The sequence below is a fragment of the Selaginella moellendorffii genome, unplaced genomic scaffold, assembly GCF_000143415.4.
Source record: "Selaginella moellendorffii unplaced genomic scaffold, v1.0 SELMOscaffold_133, whole genome shotgun sequence".
Classification (NCBI taxonomy): domain Eukaryota; kingdom Viridiplantae; phylum Streptophyta; class Lycopodiopsida; order Selaginellales; family Selaginellaceae; genus Selaginella; species Selaginella moellendorffii.
The window spans coordinates 289,979-305,054 of NW_003314394.1; the positions used below are offsets into that span (position 1 = coordinate 289,979).

At 41.4% G+C, this 15,076-nt stretch overlaps 3 protein-coding genes across 9 annotated transcripts; 1 reads left to right on the forward strand and 2 right to left on the reverse strand.

Moving 5' to 3' along the window:
* Positions 1–5,333: 5,333 nt before the first annotated feature.
* LOC9661516 lies at positions 5,334–8,709 on the reverse strand. 4 transcript variants are annotated; one of them, XR_002991171.1, is made up of 5 exons: positions 6,967–8,709; positions 6,866–6,919; positions 6,771–6,819; positions 5,573–6,609; positions 5,334–5,482 (listed from the first exon to the last, which is right to left on the reverse strand). XR_002991171.1 is itself a non-coding variant. In XM_024666031.1 (5 exons), the coding sequence occupies exons 1-4, from the start codon at positions 8,686–8,688 to the stop codon at positions 6,794–6,796; spliced, it is 1,749 nt and encodes a 582-aa protein (XP_024521799.1). In that variant the 5' UTR covers positions 8,689–8,709; the 3' UTR covers positions 6,661–6,721; positions 6,771–6,793. The 4 variants fall into 4 exon arrangements, 2 of the variants coding, with proteins under 2 accessions (XP_024521799.1, XP_024521798.1); XR_002991170.1 differs by having other exon boundaries at positions 5,334–5,485; XM_024666031.1 differs by lacking the exons at positions 5,334–5,482; positions 5,573–6,609 and adding an exon at positions 6,661–6,721 and having other exon boundaries at positions 6,967–7,029; positions 7,083–8,709.
* Positions 8,710–10,443: 1,734 nt separating this feature from the next.
* LOC9661535 (sterol 3-beta-glucosyltransferase UGT80A2) lies at positions 10,444–12,105 on the forward strand. Of its 3 annotated transcripts, XM_024666018.1 has the most exons (9): positions 10,444–10,599; positions 10,655–10,718; positions 10,771–10,825; positions 10,881–11,047; positions 11,096–11,226; positions 11,296–11,404; positions 11,465–11,586; positions 11,650–11,799; positions 11,862–12,105. In XM_024666018.1, exons 4-9 carry the CDS (start codon positions 11,002–11,004, stop codon positions 12,081–12,083), a joined length of 780 nt encoding a protein of 259 aa, XP_024521786.1. In that variant the 5' UTR covers positions 10,444–10,599; positions 10,655–10,718; positions 10,771–10,825; positions 10,881–11,001; the 3' UTR covers positions 12,084–12,105. The 3 variants fall into 3 exon arrangements, with proteins under 3 accessions (XP_024521786.1, XP_024521784.1, XP_024521785.1); XM_024666016.1 differs by having other exon boundaries at positions 11,465–11,799; XM_024666017.1 differs by having other exon boundaries at positions 11,305–11,404; positions 11,465–11,799.
* Positions 12,106–12,409: 304 nt separating this feature from the next.
* On the reverse strand, positions 12,410–15,072 carry LOC9661517 (aldehyde dehydrogenase 22A1). 2 transcript variants are annotated; one of them, XM_024666000.1, is made up of 14 exons: positions 14,919–15,072; positions 14,820–14,860; positions 14,640–14,738; positions 14,432–14,559; positions 14,254–14,376; positions 14,037–14,190; positions 13,882–13,985; positions 13,753–13,831; positions 13,609–13,704; positions 13,415–13,545; positions 13,131–13,353; positions 12,878–13,069; positions 12,680–12,820; positions 12,410–12,619 (listed from the first exon to the last, which is right to left on the reverse strand). In XM_024666000.1, the coding sequence occupies exons 1-14, from the start codon at positions 15,028–15,030 to the stop codon at positions 12,476–12,478; spliced, it is 1,767 nt and encodes a 588-aa protein (XP_024521768.1). In that variant the 5' UTR covers positions 15,031–15,072; the 3' UTR covers positions 12,410–12,475. The 2 variants fall into 2 exon arrangements, with proteins under 2 accessions (XP_024521768.1, XP_024521767.1); XM_024665999.1 differs by having other exon boundaries at positions 13,131–13,352; positions 13,408–13,545.
* Between the last annotated feature and the right edge of the window lie 4 nt (positions 15,073–15,076).

Consider the following 15,076-nt stretch of genomic DNA (forward strand, 5'->3'; position numbering starts at 1 on the left):
TGCAATGAGATGGTATTGACCATGCACACTTAAGCGCTTTTGCATTGACATACCTCCAAGACCAATATTAAAAACATCCATATGTAAATTAAAGGTTGAGTGTAGTTAAAATATGTTAAAATTGAAAAAGTCGTTAATAACTCTTTGAGATCCATAAATGCCTACTCACAGTCCATGGACTAAATGAAAAACAACATTGACAACTTCAACAATATTTGCAATGGTGCAATACGATTAGAAAGATGATTAATGAAATAAGAGATATTGCACCTTGTTTAAGAAGTGTTGTACATAATTTATACACTTCGAAGTAAGAAACATTAAAATAGCCACAAGTGTGTCAGAATCAACTTTCAAACCTTCACAAGAAATATAGTATCTAAGATAAGTTGTATCCTTGGACTTAAATACGCACTTCAACCATTTTAGTTTTAAACTAGCCAACACCTTACGAACATTATAAACATATTCCTTTCACATTCCTTCCAAGTGGATCAAAACATTATCGATAAAGTCAATGGTCACCTTTAACATATTGCAAAGAACTTCATCCATCATCTGTTAGAAAGTTGCTAAAATATTGTTCAAACCAAACAGTATGACCAAGACCTTGTACAAACTAAATGGTATATGCAAAATAGTCTTGGGATATCTTTTTTGGCTTTTGGCACTTATCAATACTCAAAAATAAAATCTAACTTGATGAACCAATGACTTCTCTGCAGACAATCCAAAAGATCAACAATGTGAGGAAGAGGGATTGTCACTTCTTTTAATGGACAGTAATCGACACAAAAACAAATACTCCCATTAAGCCTTATCATAAGATGAGGTTCACACCCTAAGGACTTTTGAATAACACTCTTTTCCAACATTTTCTTGACGTTTACATGTAAAATTTTGATCTCTTTTGATGACCAAAGACGAATAGGAACCTTGATTGGATGAACATCCTCAATTGAAATAGAATGATGTGTTGCAATCTTGGCTCTAAACAATATGTCAAATTCAAAGAGATTAACAAACTCCTTCATGACCAAATCAACAGTTACAACACAAAGACCGTCAAAGTGATCTAAAGAGAATAGAACAAAATAAATACATAGAAAGAAATAATGGGGAGACAAAAGTGATGGAAGAAGAGGTAGAAGTAGTGGGATGAAGAAAAACAGAAATGAAAGGAATGAGAGAAATATAAATATGAGATAAAGGGGAAAAACTTTAAAGTCACATTTGGTATGAACCAATGTATAACAAGGATGAGGTTAAAAGTTTGACTTAACACCATCTGCAATGATTGCAACTCAAGCTTGAGATAGTCCACATGTACAACTAAGTCTACCTCATCCCGTGCACATACATATATATAACTATTGCTATAAAGAATGAAAATTGGCTTTGCAACTCAATGCAAATATAAACGGCAACGTGTGACAATAGGTTAAGCAATAGAAGGTAAACTCAAGCCTATATCAACTAATGCAAAGAAAATAATAAAAGACCTTTTATTATAAAAATGAGCTTGAAAAGTAAATATTATATGAACTAGTGTCGAATGAACCCTTTGATGATACTCCCAAAAGAAAAATAAAAGGGTCACTAACTTATTTATGCAAGACCTCTCCACCACTGGTGCAACTCCTCATTTCTTAAAAGCATCTTGATGTCTAAACCTTCCATTACAGCAGCACCAATAAAACGCTATTGACGCCAAGGTCTCCATCTAAGAAATGGAAGTCACTAATCCAGAAAATGCCGACAATGCAAATAAGTGTGACTAACTTCATCACATAATTAGCAGTGAACATCACAGCCACATGACATCCTCACCCTTGTCCTTGAACTCGGGCAGAAGCAGCATCAACCTCTATTGGAACATGACCATCTCCTTGTCAAGGGGCTAAAGTATGCTTGCGATTGAGACAAAATCAAAATCATAGATTTCTCTTTGTTTTAGACTAAGTGTGATTAATTAATGGGGGATTAGCAATAATCCTAGGGTTGTGACCCTTGGAGCAATTTTCCATCGTGGGGGTGGAAACCCTTTTATCAATTATGGAAATGAAATACAAGAAAGAGCTTGTTGGAAAGTAAAGAGAAAGTGGTGGTGTGATGGAGAGTAATGAAAGCACTATTGAAGAGGCCAATGCCAAGGAGGACAAACTTCTAAATGGTTATGGTGACAATTAGCACCTAAATGTGAGAAGGCTTAAGTCTCTAAGCAATAGTAGTTTCTCCATGTTTGCTCATCTTGGTGTTTATAGAGTTTTCTTCCACACTCTTACAAAAAGTGGAGCTGAAGGATGTGTAGCAAAAAGTGGAAGAGGTGATGTCTTATAATATTGTGCCAAATGAAGAGCATTATCAAAGGTTGGAGCAAATGCATGCATAAATTTTATAATATCTTGACGAAGTGTTGGCCACAACATTCTTAACCTGATTCGCTTCAATATATTTGGCTCCATACAAAGCAAGAGGCTTTGGAAACGAATGCTAAATTGCATCACTGTCTTAGATAGCCTTTGAAGAAGACAATACAATTGTTGAAAAGCATCATCACAATTGTTAGCATGTCTAAATGCATATTTGAAGGAGTCTGTAAGAATACTCCAATCTACAAAAGTGATTCCACTCAAACCATTGTACCACTATAACATCGTCCCTTGGAGACATGTGGGAAACTCATGCAAATTCCAAGCATCATCCTAAGGATGATATATGGTAATCACTATAAAGTAATCAAACCAATAGTATACATCATCCCTAAAATTTATATGGAAGAACTCTAATTGGACATGAGGATTAGTAGCAAGAGTAGGAGGAATTGTGCCATGCACCATAAATGCCACTATCAATTGAATTTAATTGTTCAATTGCAAAGGTGGTGTGCAATGGTCAATTGCAAGGGTGGTGATAGCTTATATATAGAAGCAAGTGGTCTTAATTGAAATCAATCCAATAAGTGGCAAAATCCCACTATTAATATTAGTATATGGTGGTGGGTAGAACTTAATGATTAAGTTGGTAAGGAATAAAGAGGATGATAGTGTCCTTAAATAAAATACTCTCTTGGTGCAGGAAACACCAAGAAAATTATCAATGGTCTTGGAGGAAAAAAGGTAAAGTGCACCAAGCTAAAGGAAAACAACATCTCTTATTCTAGCTCACCATAGTTCTAAGTGATTTTGTAGGCTGGGTGATATTGATTGATGGGCTTTCTATGGATAACAACATCATTATCAAATAGTGGCCACTATTGATTGATCATATAGACGACAAGCAAAGAAGGTTTCGGCTTTGTTTTGTAAGCTTTTGAGCTTCACACACACTCTTTGCAGACAATGGATGTGCATCTTCTCTTGGAAAACGTGAAAAGCTTGAAAAGCTAGGTCTCACCAGAGCTGTTTCTAAAAGGGGATTGGCAACAACGAACCTTTTAGTTTCTCATTTTCTCAAGGTAAGAATATGTTTTATTTTTCCCACATTATATTATGAATGTATAATATAGATATTGCTTTGTATTTCATGGATTGGTCTTCTTTGTTTAAAACAATCAAGCATTGAAATCTTTGTTCTTGTTTCTAGACATGTACAGTGAAGCATTATATAAAATGGCCTCATATTACTGAGATGATCATATACTTCAATAAACTAAAATAAATTAACACATTAAGTGGCAAAAATAACATTTAAGGAGCATTTCAACTTCATTATATATTGCCTACATATTGATGGTAATGGCCATCAAACAAGACCCATCAACCATTGGAATGTATGTTTTGTTTATGGATGACTTCATGTATAAAATTAGAGTTTTTTTTTTTTCAAATAATTTAAATTTTAAGAAGCTATGGGAGTTAAATAGGAACTTGCAAGAAAAATATTTAGCTCTATGGAAATTGAGAAGCTTGAAATCTTGACACTTAAACAAATTTGAAAATTTCTAATTGTTCATCTGCTCTAGAACCAAATACACGAATCAAGTGTGTCTTGGACATGCTACAATAGCACATTGTACCTGGCTCTCCAGGTTATCCACACATCACTATAGAACCACCACGAAGCACTCTCACAGATCTGCCACACAGTATATATAGTAGGATATATCCCGATGTCTTCTGGAAAAGCGCAATATTGCTACTGAAGTTGACCATAGCACCCAGATCTGGCGAAAGTTGAGCTTCAACTCCCACGAATGCATAAGGTACACAAACCTCCAACAGACCATAGCAGCATTATCCTAGGTGATGTAATCCATCTGATAGCTCACCCTCGGCACTGATCCCTAACATCCTCTTTACGTGTGTGGAAGCAAGCACAAACCACAATTGCCAGGTTGAAAAGGTTCTAGGTCTCATCTCAAAGCTCCAAAACGCTTTTTCTTCTTGGCTTTGAGCAAAGTAGCATGGAACTAACACAACCATTCTGGATCGTCAACTCTGTCCACCACTTGGGGGGATCCACCCCAGAAAAAACTGCTCAACTGCAGTGAAATTTCCAGGGCATGTCATCAGTACAGTAGCCACATATAGTAGCAGGAGCTTGCAAATGTCCCACAGCAGCATACAAAGGATCATCATGTTGCCATTCTCTCCCACAAAAATATCTTGAGTACTTGATTTCATCCCAGTCGGAAGAGAACACAATTGCGTGGTTGAAAGTGTACTACAGTCGAACAAAAGTTTGAAGACACTGTCTATATCTACAATGGTCCTTTTCAACTATAGCACACCTTCAGCTACAAAGAAGTTCACAAGAGAGAATGGCAACGCAGTGATTGGTTGCATGCCATCCTAAGACCTTTGCGAGCTTACGCTGCTATACACTTCCACTGGATTGTTGAACAGCCCCAGAGATGTCACTGCAGTCGAGCAACTGTTTGGTTTTTGGGGTGAATTCCCCCAAGCGGTGCTAGACAGAGCTGATAATCTGGATTGGTTATGTCAATTCCAGGATGCTTTGCTTGAAGCCAGGAAAGAGAAGCGTTTAAACATCACTGGAGCTTTCAAATGAGAACCAAAACGTTTCAGCCATATCTTTCATCTCAAGCCTTTGGATCTGGAGTACAAGGTGGCAGTATGTCTGTGTCCGCGTACATCAAGAAGATGCTGGGGATCGGTACGGAGACTGAAACCTTCGAACATCAAGTGGATTACATCAAGGACAACAAGCTCATCTTCGATAATACTAGTACTGTCAGCTGAAAGTTTGCATACCTTGTGCATTGCCTCTTGGCATCACGAGAGGTGAAGAAGCTCAACTTGGCAGTTGGATCCAGGTGCTGTGGTTGGCTTTGAGAGATTCAACTTTGGTAGCAATGTTGTGCTCTTCCAGAAGATCAGGGATATCATTATTCATTACCAAGAAGTCGGGATACTGCATTTCCAAGGATTCTCTAAGCTCACTAAGTTCTTGCTACAATGCTGTGGGAGTGCCTCGTGATGGTTTTCCTGTGATGGTTCAAAGAGCCAGCCATGACACACTGCTGCAGCACGTCCAAGACACGGTGGTGAAGTTTGGAAAGAGTGCAAAATTCGTTTATCTAGTTCCGGATGAGATGTTTGACGAGTACCTGATGCAGAGGATGATGTGGGGACAGTTGCAAGTGGAATGGATCCATCGCGAAGAAAAACTCCAAATCCAGCTTGCTATCCCTGTTTCTTTGTGTATCCCATCACCAGAGAGTTCCACAGAGCCAAGCCTGGATTTGCCAAGCTCTCAAAGATCATGAGAGCCTCCGCCATGCTTCCACAGCTCGAGCACATGCCCAGGCAGCGGTGCTAGAAAGATCTCCAATCCCGGCAGCGTGAATTCTCCTGCCAAGCTCGACCTCTCTCGCCGTGCTGCACGCTTCAAGGAAGGTGAACACGTTTGGACCGCTTACCTCGCTGAAGAAATCCCTCCTCACGCCATAACACGATCGATGGAATCCCAGCCCTACATTCGCAAAGGCGTTGGCGCGGCATTTCATTCGTCATAAACCCTAGCCCCTCCTTAGGCGTTTCAGATCTGTCTCAAAAACCTTGTCACTACTGTCCTCGTGAGCCTGAGGCATGGTGACAACAGCTACCGCTAGTGTGGCCACACGGCTACCCTCATTTTCTCATGCTCCTGCCCAAGGAGAGGAGGGGAGGGCTTAGGAGAAAGGAAAATAAGGCCACAATGTCTTTCTGCCTGGTCTCTCACTTTCCTCTTCTCTGGTAGCAAGAAAGGGAATTTTTAAGATCTTGGAAAAACAGTACTTCCCCAACGCCAACATTCGTGCTCGACTGCAGATGAGGTCCAGAAAGGATTGGCGGAAAGGATTGGCGTGTCCATTCGGCGTCAAGCCAGAGAACTCGGATGCATTTGCACTCGAAATCATGATGCGAAGCTCACGAGATTTTCTTCGTCGATCGGATATAAGTTTCTACCTTTTGACCATGAATTCCAGTCTGTGTCCATAGCACAAAATACAAGAAACAAAGATTTCTTTTCACATGCTATTGCATCTCGAGCAAGCCGTCACGAATGTCCCAGTGGTAAAAGATGTCCACCTTCGTAGTGTACCACAAAGCTCCTCGAGCGTCCAGACGCTTTCGATCAGTCTGTTCTCCACAGCGGTTCTTCCTGACGCCAAGCAGCAATTTTCTTCAGGCTAGTCGTTTGAAGTGCCTAAAATGCATAGTAAACCGTTCGCACTAAAATTCAAACATGATTCTAAAACATTCCAAAATTTGAGCTGCAAAACAACAATGAGGTCCATATGAAATAAGATGCACAATGCTTACCGTCATCAGCCAAACGCTTGGTATTACGTAGATATCTCACTCGGTCCAGCTGCAAAACTACAATGACTGTGTGAAATAAGATGAACAATGCTTACCATCATCAGCCAAACGCTTGGTTCCATCAGTGGCAGGACGTTTAGCAGCTCCACCTGTGCAAATACACAAAATCAAATAAACAAACGATAAACACACACACCATGGTCGGTCGCGTCGGCACCAATCGGACGCTTACTGCCGTCTGAACTATCACGGGTCTCCTCTGCAGTGAAACAAACACATGCAAAGCTAACTGAAATGAGCTGAAAAGCTTACCATCACCAAACAATGGAATTTGATGCATAATGTTGACAGGAAAGTCCGCTGGAATGCCCACGACGCTCACTTCACAAGGCCAGGTCATCTGTGTCTGTCCCCACATCAATCTCTGGGGCGGATACGTATCAAACATCTCATCTGGAACTAGATAGAGGAACTGAACTTTCCCGTTGAACTTTTCCATGGCATCCTCAACGTACTGCATTAGCGCATCGTGTCTGACGTTCCGAGTAATCTGGAGAAGTAACGCAGATCCGTCACGCAGTATTCCCACAGCATCGTAGCAAGGGTACGACGGGTAATCGGGCACGTAATATCCTAGATTGCCTGATATATCCCTGAGCTTGCGGAAGAGAGTAACGTTGCCGTTGAAATCAAACTTCAAGTTGCTGCCTCCACTGCAAGTATCTTGAGTGTGGACCAATCTTCTCGAACGAAACTCGAGCTTCTTCACCCCTGTGGACGCCAAAAGGCAATGTACGAGGTACTCAAACTTCCGGCCCACCAAAACAGCGTTGTCCATGATGAACTTGTTATCCTTGATGTAGTCCATTAGCTGTCTGAAACTCTCCATTTTTCTAGCGGCCTCCAGCGTCTTCTTTACGTGGGAAGATGCATAAACCACAGCTGCCGTTCTATATGCCGGGTCCAAAGGCCTCAGATGGAAGATGTAGCTGCTGTTGTCCCTGTCCTGTCTCAAAGCCATCACAATGTCCAGGTCTTTATGATTCCTCGCATTTCGCAAAGCAGTCTCAAACCGAGAGACGTAATCTGGATCGTCGAAGGTGTCAAACACGGCCCGGGCAGATCCACCCCAAAAGTCAAACAGTCCTTTCAGCGACGTGAAATCCCCAGGATTGTTCATCAGGCCAGCAGATGCGTACAGGAGAGCCAGTTCGCCTAGATCCCACAGAGGCATGTAAACGACTGCACAGACAGTATCCTTGATAAATTGCCTCGTGAACTTCGCTTCGTCCTTGTTGGACGAGAACATGACGACTTGGCTGAGAGTATGCTGTGGCCTCAGAAGCGGCCCATTGCAGAGGAAGACTGTGTCTTCCGTGCGCCGCGAGTCAAATGCTCCCACGACGCCTTCCACCACTTCGTTGCCTCGAAAGAAAAAGCTCAGGCCAGGACCATCGATGGTAGACTCTTCCCAAATGAGCTCCCTGTTAACAAACGCCGGATGGTTCCTCAGCTGCATGAGTAAGTAATACCCAAAGTAAGTCTTTCCCGTGCCCGGTGTTCCCGCGACGATGAAGTTGTCGACGTTGCCTCTGCGACCTTTCACTTTGCCCAAGAGAATGTTTATCGCCAGAGAAGCGAAGTCGAGATAGACTCTCCGGACAATCAGCTTATTTTTCTTTGAGTGTAGAAAGGCGGTCCCCCGCTGCAACGTGACGGTGTCAAGCTCTATCTGCACTCGCCGCTTGTAGGTCTGGGGGCCGGGAACTCTGGACACTATGACGGCAGGCGTGACGGCTTTCCTTGGCACAATACATACACATGGAGCTGTAGTTGCAGACGGGATCGACTCCCAGAAGCGTCTGACGGCCACCTCTCCCCGCGGCGCTCCATCTGGATCGCATCCAAAGCACCGCATTACCCTAAACCGTACAACCTGCCCTAAAATTCTTTCTCTTTTCTACCTTTTGTTTTCTCAGGCTTCATGAGCTGCAGGCAAAGCTATCTTCTTGCTTCTGCTGCTTCTCATAACTTTCTGGCTCAAAGTCACTTGAGGAAGATAGTTCTAAACTTAAAGCTGGGTTAAAAGGAGAATCACAATGCTGTTGTGTAGTCGTCAAATTTCAGTTGTAGTTTGTTTCATTTAAAATAATCAGGATTTTTATAGCTGGTTGATTTATTTGTCACATTTAAAAAAACGCCAGGGAGACATGCTACCCACAACAAGGCCATTATGCATGAATGGTGCTTCAGCGAAATGAACTTATCCAACACCATAAAGACCATTAATATTAGGGGTTTGCCATTTTAAAATAGAAATTGTAAAATTTTCCACTTTTCCATAACATGTAAGTTCAATCTTTCTCTTTGACTTTGTTTTAGGATCACTTCTTAAAGCAGAAAAATAAATTTAGTATGCTTGAAGATGTCTTCTATAGTATAAAGAACTTAACTTAATGTTAAACCCAAAACAAGCAAAAAATATATAATATTTTATAATATGCTTTTCAGTGGGATATTTAGTACATATACATAATAAATAAATGGACTAGATTTAATAATTAAATCAATGAATAATATGGTTTTCCTCAATCAAATAACATACATTACTTTTCCATGTGACAACAGAGGAAGAAGAATGTATTCATTATGAATGTTATTTGATCTTTCTCTTTAACTTTGTTTTTTCTTAAGGCAGAAAAATAAATTTAATATTCTTTATAGTTCCGTTATCCTATATTCTAAAGAAATTAACTCAAAACAAGCAAAAGTAACATAAAAATCATTTAAGCTTTTTGGTGGCATATATTTGATTTTTTGCCAATTCTAATGGTAGATTTAATAATCAAATCAATGGATACTATAGTTGTGCTCAATCAAACGGCTCAAAGTTAAATAGTTTTCAAAAATTTAAATAAACATAAGGTTATTCTTATTGCATATCAACGAATCTCAATCATATTTATATTTATACTTATATAGCTAAATTCTCTTTTATCTTATATGCAAGAACTAATTTATCAGTTCTTGAAGTAAATTGGAGTTTTAATTTGTTTTTCGCCATTTACATATTAAATCTTTAGAAGTCATGATAATTGTCAACATCAACAGGATAAACCTAAAACTACAAAAGGTATTTGAAGAATACTTTCTATTTTTCTTTTATAACATTTATATGATAGATTCAGACTTAAATAATAATTTTAAAGTAAATGACAGTCATGTAAGTTGCGTCCTATTGGGTGTTGAAGAGAAACACGAAACAGATGTGCCAAGCATAGGGCAGATCTTAAGTACCTAGCATGACTTCAAGAAAGGAGTTGCCTGGATTATAGAGCAAGCACTGGGTGAAAAGATGAGACCTTTGGAAATAGCAATTCTCATAGTAGGCAGCCGGGGAGATGTGCAGCCGATTGTTGCCATCGCAAGGCATATGCAGCGAGTAAGTACTAGTCGAGAAGTTCAATTCGATCTTAATATCACTGCATTTGTAAACAGAAGTACAACCATCGAATCAGAGTAGCAACACATGTGGACTTCAGGAATCTGGTGATTGAGGGCGGCCTTGACTTCTATCCCTTGGGTGGAGATCCAAAGATACTTGTCCAATGTACTTCGCTTGATGCTTAAATCCTTCTCTGACATTGATTTCATCTACACATGGCAGAGAACAACGGATGCATTCTTCCCTTGCGTTTCAGCCGCATCTCCATTTACAGGAAGCAGCTAAGAGCGATCATCAACTCAGTGCTGCCAGCGTGCACTGAGCCTAGCATTCTGAATCCCTCGTTCCGAGCACAAGCCATACTAGCAAACCCAATGGCATACGGTATTTTGTTTATATCTTTGCAGCAACTTAAGCTTTTGTAATGATGTTGCTGCAGGTCATGTGCACATTGCTGAGTATCTCAATGTTCCATTCCATTTGATATCTGCAATCCCCTGGACGTAAGTTGTAAGGCTTTCATTCTTATGTTGAAAGCTCAACCCCTTGTAACAGGCCAACCAGTGAGATTCTTCACCCATGTCTTCGTATCAAAGGACTGGATAATAAGGTAAACACTGAAAGAATTTCTTTCAGATTTGGTTTTGCTTTCTGGCTGCATACAGATGACATACAAGCTAGTGGATGTGTTTATGTGGCTGAGTTCTGGCTCCTTGTTGAACAAACTACGCAAAGACCAGCTCAAGCTCGATCCGCTTCCACTTTTGAGCAGCTTCATAGACTCCAATGTGTCCGCGACGTACACATGGAGTCCACACCTCCAAGCCTAAAGGTGGGAATGAATCTTGATTCATGAAATTGATCTGTTGTCTGTGATCAGACTGGGGCGAGAACGTGGATGTGACTGGATTTTGCTTCTTGGATCAAGCACACGATTTCAAACCACCTTTGGGGCTTCTCAGTTGGCTAGAATCCGGGCAACCTCCCATACATATCGGGTTTGGCAGCTTGGTGAGATGAAAAACTTGGAAACGTTTTCATTCTGAACTAACCTCATCAAAACCATGCTCTATTGATTAGCCTATGCAGGATCCAGAGCGCACAACAGAAATCATCATAGAAGCTCTCAAACTGACCGGCCAAAGAGGGATCATTTCCAAGGGCTGGGCTGGACTGGGTGGTGAATCAAGTACACCAAGTCATGTTCATTATATCACTAGTCGATTGAATTTCTGCATCCTCCTTGCAGCTGAATTCCCAGACCACATTTACGTGCTGGATGAAATTCCTCACGACTGGCTGTTTCCTCGCTGTTCTGGAGTCATCAACCACGGAGGCGTTGGCACAGTTGCTGCAAGCCTCAGGGCTGGGGTAACAAAATTGTGGACTCATTTTCTTCTTCTGAATTACGACCTTGGCAAATATATTGTGCAGTGTCCAACAGCAGTGGTCCATGCATGTAGTGATCAAGAGCTCTGGGGTGAAATTGTTCATTCAAATGGGGCTGGACCAGCACCGATCCACATATCTCAAATCTCCCTGCAGACAATGGTCCAGTCTATTCTCTACTTGATCAAGCCTGAAGTATTGCTCGATTTTTCTTTGCTGTTTTTCAAAATTATTGTTATAACCAGGTTTATTTTCAGGTCAAAGAGAGAGCCATTCAATTATCCGAATGGCTGCAGCAAGAGAGTGCTATCGAGGCAGCAGTGAGATCCATTCATAAGCATCTTGATAAGAGTTTCAAGACGAATGATTATTGTAAGAATGAGCCGAGTATGCCCGGGCACTGGGACAGAGTTTACTGCTGCTTTGTGTTTGCCTGCGTATTCATGAGAGAGTTACTTACAAGAAAGTTGGATAATTAAATAATTAGTGTATATTATTATATAATGCATGGAAAATGGAAAAGTATAGTACCATCTCCAACTTTCACTTCAGCTCTTCAAAATAACCCATCGATGCTTGGTGTTGGGCAGACCCTTGCAAGAAAAATCAACCAGCTATAAAATTTGACAATTTTGCAATAAAAGTTTTCATCCTTTTTTGAAGTTAATTACAACATCACACACCCAATAACAAATATCACTGCCATGACTATGTCTTTATCTTTGTCTTTGATCACACAATAGCAAATATCACAACCATGACCATGTACTCATATTTGTTTTTGAACACCAGCAACAGTAAAGGATTTCCTTCAGGCTTCTTGAATCTTTATAAGTCATGGTAATTGTCAACAATTTGTACTATACGTTTTTTACAATGTCTTTTTTACGTCCTTTTGTTCTGTAAAGATTTTCACCAGGTTGACGAGGCCCTGGAACTTTTCCACGACTGTAAGCCCGTAAAACATTCTTACCAGAGCCTCCTCAAACTGAAAAGCATTCTCCGCTACGGGATACTGCCACAGCGAAGACGAGGATGATTACTACACAGTGAAGGAAAAGTGAGGTTTTCTTACCTGAAGTGGCTTGGGAATCACTGTCTTGAAAAAGGAAAATCGATCCTCGGCGATAGATTTCACCAGACAGCAGCCTCGAAGCCCTTCAACGCCGGCAAACTTTCCAAAACCGCTGTTCTTCACACCTCCAAAAGGAAGAGACTGCAGAAGAGGCAATCCTGGTGCTTTACAAAATGGACGAAGAAAAGTTTAGAGTACCTGGCACATATAAGTTACTGCAAAATCGTTGATAGCCGCCATTCCACAGTAGATTTTCGAAGCAATAGCAACAGCTCGCTCCTTGTTGGCCGAGAAAACCGAGCATCCTAGTCCAAAGTTGGAGTCATTTGCCAAAGTGATAGCTTCCTCGTCGCTGTGGAACTTCATGATGGGAATTATTGGACCAAAGATCTAGACAGAGCTTCACATATGTAAATCACTTGGAAATGAAAAGGATAACAAAGCTGCATACCTCTTCTTGCATCAAGCGCATTGAGTGATTGACATTCAAGAGAACAGTCGGAGGATAAAACTGTCCAACGACAGAGTTCCCAAAATCTGGGAGAACCAGATCTCCACGAACTGCAATCTCGGCACCTTTAGTAACAGCGTCATTTACCAAAGCTTGCAAGCGATCAGTGTGTTCTTGTATGCACACTGCTCCCATGTCAAACAGACCCTCTAGAGGTGGCCCCTGTAAGAAGAGAGTTCGAACGATTCGAGAGTCGAGATTACAAAACCTCACTTACCATTCGGACTGTTCTCACGATTCTTACTACTTCATCCACAAACTGCTGGTAAATTTGAGCATGAATGTAAAATCTCTCGGCACCGGCACAGTTTTGGCCGCTTGACTGCAGAGCCGCTCTTGCAGCTATCTGAGCAACCTGGACAAATTCGAAAAAAACATTCGAGTTTCAACAGAAAAACTTAGCCAACAGAAAACTTGCCTGTAAAACATCTGCGTCTTCACAGACGATAAAAGGATCTTTTCCACCGAGCTCCAAAACCACAGGAGTTAATGTTTTAGCAGCTTGTTCCATCACCTGCATCGATACAACATAAATGACCAGATAGAAAACTCAAACAGCTACCATTTTCCCGACGGCTGTTGAGCCAACGAATATCAATTTGTCCACAAGACTAACAAGCGCTTTTCCAGTTTCACCGTATCTGCCAGACTTCTTCAAGATAAATGCAAGAGTATAGAAGAATTCGCGTACCCTGTGATGACATGAACAAGATCAGCGGGTGCTCCCGCGGCACGAAGAGCAGCTTTGATAATTCGAGAATAGAAAAACGCCGACCAGCTTGCATGCTCTGAGACCTTTGCAAGTTAAACGTTTAGCAGCCATCGAAGAGAAGAGATCGATCATACCTTAATAACAATAGCATTGCCAGCGAACACTGCAGAGACCATGGGATTTAAAATGTTATGAAATGGATAGTTCCATGGAACGATGGCCCCGATGACGCCAATAGGTGAGTACTCTACTCTTGCAGTCTTGTGAAGCATCATTCTTCCAGCAGATCTAAGAAAAGAAAAACGAAAATGTTAGAAGAAAAAGAAAAACAACATGAAGAGCTTTACGAGCCTGTATTCCGGCTGAAGCCATTGCTCGCCTTGGCCAACGAGCCAGCTTATCTTCTCACAAGTTGTCAAAATCTCCCCCAGCGCAGCATCAACTAGAGTTTTTCCAGAATCTCTTGCTGACACTCTGAAATGCGAAAAACAAACTCGTATAAGCACATCATTGTACGCAAGCCACTTACTCACAAATGAGCTCTTGATGATCGATGGTGTACTTGAGCAAAATTCTCAGTAGCTGTCGTCGCTTCTCAAAGCTACTCCGAGCCCATTTCTTCTGAGCTTCTCGGGCTCTGGCGACGTGATCACTAACCTGGACAACTCCAAAACCAAGAGAAGAAAAAGAAGAAGAACATGAGAAAAATGCGCAAAGAAATTTCCCAGCTCGCTCACCTCATCGAAATTCAATGCAGGTAACTGGCCGAGGTACTTCATGGTAGCCGGATCGTAACACTGCACAGTATCCTCGTCGCCACTCCTCCTTCTAGCCACCTGAAAGACATTTTTCCAGATCAAGACCTTTCCTTCTCGCTGCTTCCTAGCTCACTCCACACACATGAGAATGTAGCTTACATAGATATAGCTATCGTCGTCCCCGCCCTTGCCCAGCATCACTGCGCCAAGAAAATCCCTTGATCGATGCGAGAAAGGAATCAATCGAATCGCGCTTACCGTCGGAGGTATCAACCACGATCTCGGGCACCACGGGCGGGATGAGCAGCATGAGGAGGCGGCAGAGGTAGAAGAGGATCGCCAAGATCGCCACGGCCCACAGCACATCCATGGCGATGGAAAACGAAAAAACCTAGCCCTTCCAATCAAATCGGGAA